Genomic DNA, 14,899 nt, shown 5'->3' on the forward strand with positions numbered 1-14,899 from the left:
TGGAGATTTTTGGGAAATTTCACCAAACCTTGCCGATATAGTGAACCATGGTGGGAATGCAGGAGGTAGCTTTAATAGGTGATAAAATGAGGGAAAGTAGACTAAAATGGTTTATTACATTCATTAAAGATCATCTACAGCACTAGTAAGAAGAAATGATCTGTTGCAATTCGAAAGGTCTAGATAGCACAATCATGTAATTATACCTTTTCTTAACCATATTTCTATATATTTTAAACATTTGGTACGATCATCATTTCTAGATGGGCTTATTGATGATTTGTTATTTGTTCTTAATATCAGATGATATTACTTCATTTCTTTTTCTGCTAAAATACTATGGAGATAGACAATTTCAAGTGTTCTAGAAAGTGTAGGTCCAGCTTCAAGGTTAGTCTCAAGGAAAAGTCTTCAAGGCTTAACCTTGAGGCACATGCCTGAAAGTATGAAGCACATGCCTCACACCTTAAGATGTCTTATTTGTGTGTAAGTGTACTTGTACATGTATGTATACATGTGCATGGCTCTATGTTTCAAAATATTTAAATCCAGTTATATTTTTTTCAAATGTTGAGCTTATTAATTTTCCCATTAAATGGATTTCATATAAATAAGCTAGGGAACACATCAATTTGCTATTTATCATACTTCTCACAAACAAATATGACAAAGTCAAATCTGAAGCAAAAGAAACAAGAATTTACGTTAATGCAAATGAAAATTTCCCTACAACCAAATTGAGCCTTAACCAGTGTTTTAAAAGCACAAGGTGCAAAAAGGCGCAAGGGCCATTTTGTGCCTGAGGCACAAGGCGCAAGGTGAGGCACGCGCCTTTTTGAGGCAAGGCGCAAAATTAAAAAAAAAAAAAGCTAAAAATTCAAAAAAAATTGCAAAAAATTCAAAAAAAAATTATAAAACATAATATTAATAAAAATATAAACTTAAGTTTTAAAATAAATGTTTTAAAAAACCTATTATCTAAAAGTAAAATACATAAATATAATATGTAAAGCATATTCAAATGAGAATTTAAAAATGAAATAAAACATATAAAACATTTTCAAGCATATAAAACCCACAATCTCTTTTTTTTTCTCAATTGCATCAAGTAGCTAATGTGACATATTGCATTCCTAATTCTACGAGCCGCCTTTGTGCCACGCCCCTCGAGGCAAGCCCAAACAAGTCCTTGTTAGGGTCTTAAATTCTTAGATTTCACATAAAAATAATAATTTTATAGTTTTAATTGCTTTTAAGAAGATATTTTATTAAGATGAATGAATGGACAACATTACCAAATAGGGGATTCTCGAAGCTTCGATGAGTGAGCGAATCTATGAATTTAAGACCTTAACATGGACTTGTTTGGGCTGGTCTCGAGGGGCGTGGCACAGGGGTCCAGGGGCGGAGCCCCCGGCCCAATGGCCATATTCAATAAAAAAAGGAAAAATCGGCAAATTTTCAAAAGGTGCACGCCTGGACTAAGGCGCAAGGCGCACCAGGCGCTTGCCTAGGTGCACCAGGTGTGTGCCTTTTGAATGGGCAGCACCTAGGACCTAGGTGAGGCGCCTACCCTAAAATGCACCTTGCCTGAGCGCCTAGGCGCGCCTTTTAACTCATTGGCCTTAACCATCATGCCTCAAGGCTTTCGCCTCACTCACCTAAAGGTCCTGGTGCCTTACCTGATTCCACTGCATTTTTAACACTATTTCAAACAGTGCCTTCAATATACTGCTTTGATGCATGGGTGATCTTTCTCTTGCTTCCATTGCATTGTATAAAAGCTCATTGTGGGGTGCATCCATGTTTTAGGTTATTGGTGATGTTTTGAGGATTCGACAAATTCTTACAAATTTGATCAGGTAAGAATTTAAGAAAGGCCCATGATTATTCCCATATTATTTTGGTAGATTGTCTTAACACAGTTTGTGGTTCAAACAAGATGCTACATGGTCTTTTTTGGACATTGCCGATAGAATGATAGGTGGTTTTTTTCTGTTTACTTGGAAAATAGTTTACAATAACAGTTCATGATTTAGTTACTCTTGGCAGATCCTATTATATAATTTAGTATGTTTAAAGTCATTTTCATTCCTCAACAATGCAAAATAATTGAAAGGTTCCAAGTATTTATGTTTTAGTAACATTTGGCAAGATTAGATATCTAGTTGTGTAGTACTACTCTTGGTGTTCAAATCCCTATTGTCTACATATAGATTAAAGAAAACGGTATTTTAATTAAAAATATTAGATCATAAGTTTGCTTAAAGTTATTGGCTTAATTTTAGTAGAGGGTAGCAAGAACATTGAAGGATAAACAATTCATTTGAAAAATATATTTCACCAGCACTAAAAAATGGAAATATAGTGAAGTGTAATTGCATGCTTCTATCTTAGGTTTTATCCGATTTCCAAAATTTTCATCTCAATATTTTTCCAAGATTTTAGTAAAATTGGAAGATGCAGTAAATTCCGTGCTGGAAATCATTTAGATAAGTATACATTTCGATTCTTTTTACAAGAAATCATTTAGATCAGAAGGTATTTTTCTAGGGTTTAGTTATTAACAGAGAAAAAAAAATTATATATTGTGCTTTCCCACTTATTCTAAAGCATATATCCAATGCTGAAAATCTTTGATTATGCATATACTGGAATGCTTTTTAGTTCATTGAGGAATAACCATTGGTTAGCTAGTTCATGTGGTGCTTATATCTCAGATCAAATTAATAGTAAACTCTTATTATCTTACATAAGAACTATGCTGTACGCTGATAAAATACAAACATGCTTTTAATTCAAGCTAAAAATTCTGATTACCAAAGAAAATGTCTGATCAAAATTATAGAACATTCTTAATTAAATGGGTCTACAAGTTGTTCTAGGTTGCTGAGTCACAGTTCATTATGCAGTACATTCTTAGTGATCCCAGAGAAAAATATCCCATGCCTTGTTATTAGATATTTGTCTAACTTTTTGACAAGTTTACCCAAATTTCTTTTCACATTATTATGCACCTATTGATCATTCTGTTCCTGGCAGCAATGCAATCAAGTTTACTCATGAAGGGAAGGTTGGTATAAACCTTTATGTGGTATCAGAGCTAGATCCTGGCAGCAGAAAAGGATGCCATCAAAAGTTCATCCCAGATCAGCCTTCAGTTTCAGGAAATATGCTGAAAGAAGATAACACATCTTCATCTCTAAGTAGCTATAACCAGAAAAGAGAACATTGTCAAAAAGGGTGGAAAGGTCTTGAACAAAATGGTACCCCTGATTCAGGACCTGGGACATTAGGTAGAAAGGAAACTTCAATTGATGGAGATATGGAGAATCTTTCTCACCCATGTGAGAAAACAGTTTGGATACAATGTGATGTATATGACACAGGGATTGGAATTCCGGGTATCGTATTATTATCTTTATGATATTGCAACAGTTTGTTACTTGAAGAATCTGACAATGTCTTTCCAACTCTTTGTTTTATCTTGCAGGATTTTGTTTGATTTATAATTCTATCTTAATTTCTCTTATCTAAATTAGGGATTTGTTTGTCTATTATCATGTGCAGAAAATGCATTGCCTACTCTATTCAAAAAATACATGCAAGTCAGTGCAGATCATGCTCGAAAGTATGGTGGAACAGGATTGGGCCTTGCAATCTGCAAGCAGCTGGTGAACTATATTTCCTCCAACATGTTTCAGATTCCAACTTTTTGCTTGTATAATCTGTATGAAGCAATCATGTTTTGACAATTGATAATGATAAGGCTTAGATGCATGTGATAGTGTATGTTATAAACTTGAAACTAGGCAATGAAAACTGCCACCTGTAATAAAATATAACTAGTCTACACTCTACAGCGCTCAAGGTTAAAGAGAAATATCAGGCTGAATATTCACAGGTTTGAGTTTTAACTTCTTACTGTAGTAGTTTCTTTCAATAGTAGTTTATGCTTAACATTCTAACTACTATATTTTGTACTCACCAAATAAATACAGATAAAATTTATACTTGAACTTGTCAATCTGAGAATGGTTGGGATGTTGGGGTATCTAATAGGGCTTCTTGCTCCTCACCATGGAAAGCAATTCACAAACTTCTTCCATTGTTTCTCAATCATGTCAGATTTGATCTCAATTCAGGTAACAAAATCAATTTCTGGGAAGATGTGTGGGTGGGTGATTCTTCGTTAAAAACCTTGTTCCCCTCAAACTTTCGCTCTCTCCTATCTCAAAGGCAAACCAATTGCTGACTTCATCATCCTTTCCCCCTCCCTGTCTGGTTTGCCTAGAATCTGGGACATCGCTGAAATGTGAAGGATTCAGAACTGGGTTCTATTTCCTCTCTACTTCATCTGCTTGAAGGGGTGTTTCTAAACACTTCTAAACAAGACACTAGGCTTTGGACACTTCATCCCTCTGGAGCTTTCAGTTGCCCCTCCTTCCAGTCCTTGTCTTCTCCTGTCCAACCTGGGGTACCCTTCCCTGTACAAGAAGTTTAGTGTTGCCCTATTCCCCACAAAGTGGGTGCTTTTTGTTGGGAGGTCTATCATGGTGCAATAAACACCTGTGATTTGATGCAGAGGAAGAGACCTGACTGGTGCCTTCCACCTAATTGATGCTGTTTGTGTGAGTCGAATGGTGAGACTGCTTTTCATATTCTTGTCTCCTGTCCTGTTACTAGTAGTATTTGGGATTGGTTCTTCTATCTGTTTGGATGCAGGTGAGACACCCCGGTAAGCTTGGAAAAGGCTGTTTGACTCATCTACATTCAGATGGCCCAAAAGAAGAGGGAGAGCACTATGGAGATGCACAAGGGCAGCAGTGCTATGAGTGTTGTGGGAGGAAAGAAATCTGAGAATTTTTTAAGAGAAGAAAAGATGCAAGGAAGAACTGATAGAAAGTATCACGATAAAGGTGACTTCATGGGTGAAATCTCTGAAGTTATTCTCAGACTTTATTGTGGATGATATAATCAGGAATTGAAGAACAGTTGCTTCTTTTTCATCTGTAAAGAAGATCTTAAAGGATAGGGAAGATCTGAAATTGGAGGAGTTTTGGTAATCTGGGAAGATCTGGAATTGGAGGAGTGATAAGAAATTACATGGGCTTGTGGTGGGGCTGTTCTCGGGCCCTATTGGAATGGGAGACTCCACTACATCTGAACTAAAAGCAGTGGTCTTTGGGATACAAAAAGCTAAGGATATTGGGGTGAGAAAGCTTGTTGTGGAAGGTGACTCCAGAGTGGTTTTAAGCTGGCTAAAGCAAAATGAAAAAACACCCTGGATTTTTAGAAATGACATCAAGAAGATTAAAAGTTTATCTTTTGTTTTTTTTGGTAAGAAGATTAAAAGCCTACCCAAGGATATGCAGTTATTAATTCAGTGGTCTCCAAGATGGCAAATGGATTTGCAGACCAGATAGCTAAACAAGGGGCTAACAGGGAACACTGTTTTTGGGCTCAGTTGTAAGGATGAAAAGTGAAATCTGGTAGTTGGCATATTAAGTTATAGTGGGATAGCCAAGGCTACTCATAATCTGCAATTTTCCTTATATTAATGGAATTTCCTTTCATTGATTAAAAAAAAAAATCTGATCTTAGATTCAGTGCAAGAAAGAAGAAACAAGAAGAAAAGGGGAAAGAAGGAAGAAAGGAAGAGAGAAAGATAAGAAGAATTTGGAAAATGTGAGTGAGTATCAGGTTGGCTCACTCTTCTTTTATTAATATTATAACAAGAATTGATGAAATTACATAAATACCCTTTATGTCTATTATTACTATCTCTATACTCCTCCTCAAGTGGAGCAAAATAGATCTCAAATATGTTCAACTTGCACAAAATGTCCAATAGTTTTGTCTTGCAACTCTGTTAATGAAGAAATCTGCTAGCTGATTTGGTTTGATTCCCATCACAAACATCACACCTTAAGCTGGGAAGGAGAGAAGAGATAACTTTCTAGGGAGAAGGTAGGGAGGCCTGTTATGCCTGACTGATTTATATTAACAATTTAACATTATCTGTACAAAAGAATAAATCTAAATGGAAAACTCTTTTTTTCCATTTCTGTAGTCTTTAATGATTATCTCATTATGAGTAAGATTAAATGGCTAGCAGATTTTGAAGGTTTGAACTTTTCTCATTTATGTAATGACTGGGAAAATATGATATTTGGGTCTTAGTTGAGAGAAACAATTTTAAATGTTGTAGAAGCTTAGATGTTCATAGTTTGTTATATAAAGGGGGATAAGTGACTCCATACTTTTTGACATTGATACAAACTAACACATATTACCTACCAGAAGAATATATGCATGTATATGAGGAATGCTAGAAAACAATGATTTATGTAGCTCTTGGTTTTCTCCACCCTACAAACAAGGTGGGCCCACTAAAGATATGTCCAGATTTGTCTTTTGGTGTGCCTTTTCAATGATCCCACCATGTCTGTAGGGTAAAGTTTCAAAGAGTTGATTAAACTCATTGTTTTTTGCTTATTGGCATTCCCCCTCCTCTCTCTCTATCCTTGTTATACAAATCTTGTTTTTTTCCTTCTACTCTTCTGAAGGGCCATAACTTCCGCAAAATTGTGACACACATTGTTATCTTTCCCTACCAAATCAAACCCATGTCCATTTCTGCCTCCTTTTGATTTTTGTAAAACCCTCAACTTGTAACAGGTCACTTTTTTCCATCTGGTACAGCCAGTGGTCTTCAATGTTTATACAACCTTCTGAGTTACCTTTTTTTTTTTTGATAAATAACAGAAACTTTTATTAAAAGATATTAAGAGAAAAAGATACAAGAGGAGGGGTAAAATCTCTTAACCCTCCCAAAAGGTACATTTCAGTTTACAATATTGCCCGGAAAAAGTTGACTCTTCCCACCCCTTGTTTGGCCGCCAATGAATCTGCCAAGGAATTGGCACTCCTCTTGGTCCATTGAAACTTGATTTCCATGTTTTGAGTGAACTGTCTAACTTTCTTTTTCTCATTGAGATATTTCCACAAACTGAAATCGTCTATTTGCAGCCAATTGATAGCCAGCTTAGAATCACCTTCCACCATCAGTTTTCTGATATTCAACTCTTGGGCTCTTTTTACCCCTTCCAGAACATCCAATATTTCAGCTCTTAGAGAATCCCCCCATCCAATAGAACCAGAATACATGGCAATAATTCGACCTTCTTCATCCCTGAAAACTCCCCCTATACCTGACGGGCCTGGATTTCCTTCGCTGCTACCATCGAAGTTCAGTTTAATGAACCCCAAAGCTGGAGACCAAACTGGGTTAGATAAACTCTTCATTGGATCTGACGAAACGTCTTCTTTCCACTTCTGAGCTACCTTATTTTCATCTTCTCATCTACTGGGTCAATACCTAGGCTTGTGGGAATACAATCATTTCTAATTTTACCCTTATTAGTCTTGGTACTCATCTGGTTGCGCATACTGAGATCACCTTCACTCATTTTATGTTTTTCTTTCTTTACTTTTCAATATTTTTTTTTATGACATTGACAATCTTTAGCTGTATTTAAGATTCTTCATTTTAGTCCAATTGATGAATGGAAAATAAACAACGTTCTCAAATCATTTCTCTACTTTGTTCACTCCACTATAATTATACAGGTAAAAATACTTTTCGATCTCTATAAGAATATACTATAAAATGAAGGTAGCAAAACTGGTTGATTGAGGAATATCTTGTTCATAAATCATAATGATACACTACTATTGCTAAATATGTAATACCAAATAAATTTCCTTCCCTCTCTAATTAAATGTATTAAAGTTATACTGTCTGAACAAAAAGAAAAGGAAAACAAATTTGCCTGTGTTTCTCCATGGAAATAGTTTGGCACCTATAGTTTTCCCAGAAGGGATAGAAGATGAACCTAAATTTCCTGATTCCCTATATGATTTGTTGATTAATGTGGTGAATATCATAGGTTGCTTTGACCTTATAATCGTGCATTAGTAGGGCTTGTATATCATAGCAAAATAAATGTGTGAACCTGGTTCATGGGATTTGTGGACTCTTTTGAAAAAATATAGTTTAATTTGAGGAATATGCCAAATTCAAAAATGCTTCAGTGAGGAATCAATTCTCAAAATATTGATGAAGCTTCAGTATGCATATACATATTTTGATGATTATAACATTTTTCCGTACGCTTTCAACTTGACAATCTGGATGCATGGGATGCAGGTTGAGTTGATGGGAGGTCATCTTAATGTGACCAGCCGTGTGAACTCTGGTTCTACATTTACATTTGTTCTACCTTATAAAATTTCACCCAAAGAGGAGCATTCTGATGATCCTGATGAACTCTCGTACATGGATGAACATGAAGGTGTATTTGATGCCAATATTGATGATACAGATTCTGGCATCTTTTATTTTCAACCAGGCACCCTAGGTTCTCTCTTCTCACCTGCTGGATCTACAAGGACTCAAAAAGCACCAACAAACAATATTGGATATGGTTTTCCCAATAAGCCCAATGGCTTGCCAGAGGAATCCTACTCATTCCCTTCTAATAACTGCACATCAAGAGAGACAGCTTCACTTGAGGATGCTTGTTCAGTAGCTGATGGTGCAGAGACATCATCTGAACCTGAAAGTTCATCAAAGCAGAATCTAGACTCTGATAATGAAAATTCCACTGGTAGAGGCAAGCAATGCCAAGTTCATTCAAATGGACAAATTAAGGGTTCTAGAATGGATACCTTTCACTTGGAAAGAACATGCACTGAAGTTGGTGAAGTGGCAAAGGCAAACAAGCATGCAAATACATTTGAGAGGCTGGAGCATGAAAAATCAAAGATAAGCCTCCACAGCATGTCTAGTGGCAAAACAGAACTTCCCAATTCAACATTTAAGTCCAAAATTCTACTCGTAGAAGATAACAAGATTAATGTAATGGTGACACAGTCAATGATGAAACAGTTGGGCCACAACATAGATGTTGTGAATAATGGAGTTGAAGCTGTGCGTGCTGTTCAATGCCATAAATATGATCTAATTCTAATGGTAATCATTTCAAACCTCATGGTTGTATTATTTGTTTTAAAAATTAGCTAGATTTATGAAAAGGTCTACCACCATTTTAGTACACATACACTTACCATAGGATAATATTTTTCATACTGAGTGTTATTTCTAATGTGCCTTTCTTTGTCATTTCTGATAAATTAGTTTGTCTCTGTTCATAAAGCAGTGGATACAACTTATTCTACAACTTGGAGAGTCATATTTTAATGTCTTGATTATTTTAATCATTTTTATTTAGTTAAATTTTCATTATTTTATAGTGTTTTGGTATTAAGTTCTACTCATCTCAGTGAATGATGAAATTTTCCATTATTTTGCAAATTTTGTGTTGAGGATGATCCACATTTTGAGGTCAGAACAGGAGAATATGATCACAACGTCCTGATTATGGATTTTTATGATACCTCAGATCAGATGTGGTTTGATGTCTAGATATAGCAACTCAAATTTGGGAATGGGTTGACTTACTCCCTTAAAAAATGGGGTCAAGATTTTTTCAACTTCGAGAAGAAATTTCTAACCTTGGACATAGGGGAGTTACACTATTACAGAATTATTCATTTGAAGGACTGTGGGGATGCTAAGCAGTTTCAGAATCATTCATTTAGATTGTTTTTCATCATACACAAGGTGGTTAAGTTCTTCCCCTTGAAGTTAAAACTTCAATGCAATATGAAAGAATATTTTTTAAGAAGGCTATTGGCTGCATTTAACTACAATTGAAGATAATCATTCATTAGTTATTAAATGCATTATGTGTGGAAGGAAATGGTATATTCTCTATGTGTTGGGCAATATAAAGGACTGGTTAATAATGTTTTAGGCATTTAGGTGGAAGTTATAGATACCAAGATAATTTAGAACACAATGATGCCAATTAGGAAGTAGACATAGAGCTACTGAAGACAGTGAGAAATAAGCATCTTGAAACAAGTGCAAAAACACCTTCCCAATTTTCTTTCCTTAATATTCCATAATGCATAAAATTTTTATATGTGAAAAATGTAGTTGTAAAATATTGTTATTATTTACCCAAGTAGAGCTTTCCAGTGTGGAAAACCAGAACAACCAACATACTAAACTTTACCTGCACGCAGGATGTCTGCATGCCAGTAATGGATGGCCTCCAAGCTACAAGGTTGATTCGATCTTTTGAAGAGACTGGAAATTGGGATGCTGCTTTAGATGCTGGAATTGAGCTTCCTTCTTCATATTCATCATCAAATGGTCTAGATGCACCGTCATCCACAAGGCGGGTACCCATCATTGCGGTAAGAGATGCAGTTTATGCTTATAAATGTCTGTTCACTTTGTTGCAACTTCTTAATATATGGAAAATGACAACAAAGGTTTTTAACTCGCTTGCATTAAATACTCTTTCTCCTGCCTAGCTATCGTTTTTCTTTTCTCATATGTTTCATTAGCTAGACTCTTTTGTATGCTACCAGCATTAGTTTGGGAGCAGGTTATGGGAAGAAGCTATTTTTTCTGCATCCATCATAATAAAACAGGGCAACCTAAGCCCACAACATGGCATTTAATACCAAGGTCCTATAGGAGGCATAAGGAATAAGTATTCAGTATGATATAACATTTTTCTAAAGCTATTTTTTTCATTTTTTAACCATTTAAAAGAATATAATTATCTAGATAGTTAAGACCATCTACTCAAATGCTGGATCTGAATTCCTTGAATGTACCAAAAATTGACATTTGACAATGAGAATGATTATTTCTTCTTGTCACCCTCTTCCAATGCAAGTGTCATCTAATTTAAAGTATTAATTTCCAATAGAGAAAAGTTGAACTTGATATGCATTGGTTTGGACAGTACGCAGTTCTGGCTTCTCTAGTCAATGACTCAATGCAATGATTAGTTGGTGCCTAGGTGCTAGCTAGTTGATAAGAAGAAAGTTGTTTTCTAAATTTAAGACTTTGATGCAATCTCATAAGTATGTTAGTATAGACTATAATATAGGCTAGAATAGGGATTACAATCTTTGTTTTTTCCAAAGAATGAGTGTAACCTTGACTATTTAATTTATTTGTGACAACTGCATACAGATACACCACTGATTGGAAGAAAACCTGAAGGAACTCCTCTGCTGCCTTCTTTTATTTTATGGTTTTCTCTATTTTATATAGCATCATCCAATCATGTTCCATCACAAAATGTAAATATAAACAAACAAATAAATTTTAAACTGACTTTGTGCTTGACTGGATCAACTAGTCAACCTATTCGATGCTTAGTCGTCCCTAGTTAGTGATGCAGTTGGTCTGGCACTCAATTCACTTCCCAACACTTAGATAACACTGAAGGAAGAACTATAAGCAATGCTTGAATTACGTAAATTCCTGATAGAGGTACAAAGTGGATATCTAACCTCTATACATTTGAAGGGTAGAAGAATATGCAATCATCATGGGGTACTACTTAGACTTGAAGCTCTATCTTTTGTTTGCATAGTGGTCATTGTCATTTGTCAAGTGACACAGTAGGACAGACAGGTAGCACAACTTTGTTACTACTATAATAAAAGGTAGTTTTGTATTTATACCAATAAAAAGACAAGGTATGTAAATTAACAATTTCTCATTTAAATCATATGGGGCCTGCTGTGCAAATCCTGTTCCTACATTCACTCATTTCATCTTTCATATAGTGAATCCCTAGATCTTTTCTGAATACCTCAACCAATTTCTTCTTTGCATTGGATTGCTCCTTCCTACTGCTTCAATGAGTTCTCTCTTATGCGCATGCCAAACCATCTGAGTTTATTTACCCTTATTTTATGACCTGTTTGTTCTAATCCTAGATGATAAGATAGTTTCTAGCAATGTAAATTATTGGCCACAATACAATCAGGTTCACTGGGTGCTTGAGCATTCACATCATGGAGTAAATGATATTGCATTATTGGAATAAGTGAATGGTGATTTCCATATTTTCCTGATTCACTGTTGCTGCCTTATATCCATTAGATTAAGAGCATGGAATTTGATGCAGGAGCACCTCTAAGGGTGACTAATTATAATCAAGGTAGAATCACAAGGAAAAGAAAGAGAGGAGTACTTAAACTTTTAGGTCCCTTGGCTATTAAGCAAATATAGATAGGTTTGTTAGCTACTGAATTACCATTAGTAAGGGTGAGGAAAAAGGGGTGTTAACTATGTATAAAATATCTGTGGAAGGGGGTTTGTATACATGACTTATTTGAGTGGATTTCAGTTTCTGTGAAAAAGTCTTTCCATCTCTCCCTTATGCCTCTCATTTCTATTTGTGTTTTACTCTTTCCACTTCTGTTATCTTACACTTTAGTGTTCTTTTCACCTACCATTTGGTGGGGAACTCAGGCTGCATCAGGCTTAGCTCATGAACTACTTGAGAGTCGAATGCATGCATCCATGCTTTGTTTTTTTTTTAATTGGTTTCGTGGAGCTATCCCAGATAGCTTGGGCCAACATTGAGTAATGGCTTTTCTTTATGGGGCTACATAATGGGATGGGGTGGGGTGTACCCCATCCCCCATAACCTTCCCAATCTGGCCACATAATGGTTTGTTGCTACAACCAGCCAGAAGCCTTACCAAGTCAGTTGGTACCTTCTGTATCCATATTATGTTGATTAACATAACTTACATGTTACAACCCACAGTTTCTCTCTCTCTCTCTCTCTCTCTCTCTCTCTCTCTCTCTCGCTCATGTGTGTGTGTGTGCACAAACTCCACTTGTTTGTTCCATAAGAATGGGAATTCCATGGTCTATCTAAACCTTCAATTGGAAATAGGGGTGCCTTCTAATTTTCCTTGCATTCACTTTCGGTCAATATTTTCTTATACCCCAACTTGTACTAGAGTTTTCTATAAGTCATACAATCCATATAGAGTATGGTATGTTTAACTTACTCCAGCTTCAAAGTGGAGGCTTTCAATGATAATTTGGGATTATTTTCTTCTTTTTCATTGGTTTGTTTCTGCATCCCTTCTTTTGATTTTTTATCTTGTAGGCCAAGGTATGCCCTCCCATGAGTTTGTTGCATCAATTTTATATATAGTAACATTTGAGTAAGAAAACAGGGTGTTTGGGGGTTATATGTGAAGATGTCCTCCCCCTTTCTTTTCTAGGGCCTTTTTGAAAGCTTGTTCTCTTAGTGATTTATTTTCTTAAAATGAAGGATGGTTAGGGCACGTGCATATAAGACAACCAACTGCACTAGTTAGAAGAAGTTATTTGTTACACATTGCAAGGTAGACCAAAAAGGACAGCCGTAGAAGTAATAAGAAATGATTTAAGCACTAATAATTTAACAGCAAATATGGATTTAAATAGAACAGATTGGTGAAACAAGATTTATGTGCCTCACCCCATATAGTTAGGATAAGGCATGGATGACGATAATGATGATGACAATGATGTTGAAATGGTTTTGGTTTGAAACTTGCTCTAGTAACAGAGGATGAAAGGAATAGGAGGGGCCACTGGGTGCATTTCATGCTCTGTTACTAGAGCAAGTTTCAAACCAAAACCCTTTCAACATCATTATCATCATTCATGCCTTATCCCAACTATATGATGTCAGCCAAATAAATCATGTTTCACCAATCTGTTCTATTTAAAGCCATATTCGCTGTTAAATTATTAGTGCTTAAGTCATTTCTTATTACTTCTACGGCTGTCATTTCTGGTCTACCCTGCAATGTGTAACAAATCACTTCTTCTAACTGACGCAATTGGTGGTCTTCTATGCACGTGCCCTAACCATCTTAGTCTACTTTCTTTCATTTTATCACCTATTGGAGTTACTCCTAGGTTCCTACAAATAACTTCATTCCTAATCCTATTCTTTCTAGTTTTTCCACTCATCCATCTTAGCTTTCAAATTTCTGCCACATTCATTTTCTAGACATGTTTTTGACTACCCAACAATCTGCTCCATACAACACAGCTGGCTTTACAATTGTTTTATAGAATTTTCCTTTTAGTCTAAGTGGTATTTGCTTATAACATAAAAGTCCAAATATACCCCTCCATTCTGCCCATCCTGCTCTGATTCTTTGGGTAACATCCGTCTCAATCCCTCCCTTGTTATGAATTATTGAACCAAGGTACCGGAAATGGTCCCAATCCTAAGTGTATCTTGATTTACACTCCTATTATTACTAAATTTATATGTTATATTCTATTTTGTCCTACTTATTTTAAAACCTCTTGTTTCTAAGATGTTTTTCTATAAGCTCATTTTTGCATTTATCCTCCATTAGTTTCATCAATTAAAATAATGTCATCTACAAAACCCTTTCCACATATTATAAATAAGTTGTTGCTTAAATAAAAAAAAATGAAGCTTTAATATCACTTGATGATTATAGCAAAAGAAGGGACTTAAAGGTTCCAACGAGGGTTATGGGGCTTTAGGCAAGTGAATACATGGCCAATCCAGAGGGTCCTCTACTACTTTCCTTCCAGATGGACGGTTTGAATTGTGCATAGTAATCCTTCCATGTGACAGAATTGTGGTATTCTAGATGTAAACTTAATTGACACGATTAGGCTATGTATTTGCATGTGATGTATGCATTACACAAGTTGGTTACCCAATGAGTTGGTTAAACTGCAGATGACAGCAAACGCATTGGCTGAGAGTGCAGATGAATGCCTTGCAAATGGTATGGACTCATTCGTATCCAAGCCGGTCACCTTTCAGAAGTTGAAACAATGTCTTCAACAATATTTGTTGAGTTAAACTAAATCATGTAAATTGATACCTCTGTAAAATATAAATGTAATTCAGGAAAGTTTTGTAATCAATATATGATGCCTTCATTTTATTCTAGCCAA

General features: G+C 35.7%; 1 protein-coding gene across 2 annotated transcripts in view; it reads left to right on the forward strand.

Annotated features, from left to right (window-relative positions):
* The window catches only part of HK5 (histidine kinase 5), a 57,526-nt gene extending 42,627 nt beyond the window's left edge, over nucleotides 1-14,899 (forward strand). For both annotated transcript variants that reach the window (XM_088956704.1, XM_088956705.1), the window contains 6 exons: nucleotides 1,813-1,862; nucleotides 3,043-3,404; nucleotides 3,571-3,674; nucleotides 8,213-9,037; nucleotides 10,156-10,329; nucleotides 14,679-14,899. In XM_088956704.1, coding sequence (XP_088812830.1) covers nucleotides 1,813-1,862; nucleotides 3,043-3,404; nucleotides 3,571-3,674; nucleotides 8,213-9,037; nucleotides 10,156-10,329; nucleotides 14,679-14,804 — 1,641 coding nt within the window. In that variant the 3' untranslated portion in view covers nucleotides 14,805-14,899. The remainder of the gene's footprint in view (nucleotides 1-1,812; nucleotides 1,863-3,042; nucleotides 3,405-3,570; nucleotides 3,675-8,212; nucleotides 9,038-10,155; nucleotides 10,330-14,678) is intronic.

This window comes from Nelumbo lutea, chromosome 8 (genome assembly GCF_056320005.1).
Source record: "Nelumbo lutea isolate HS-2025 chromosome 8, American lotus-T2T, whole genome shotgun sequence".
Lineage (NCBI taxonomy): Eukaryota > Viridiplantae > Streptophyta > Magnoliopsida > Proteales > Nelumbonaceae > Nelumbo > Nelumbo lutea.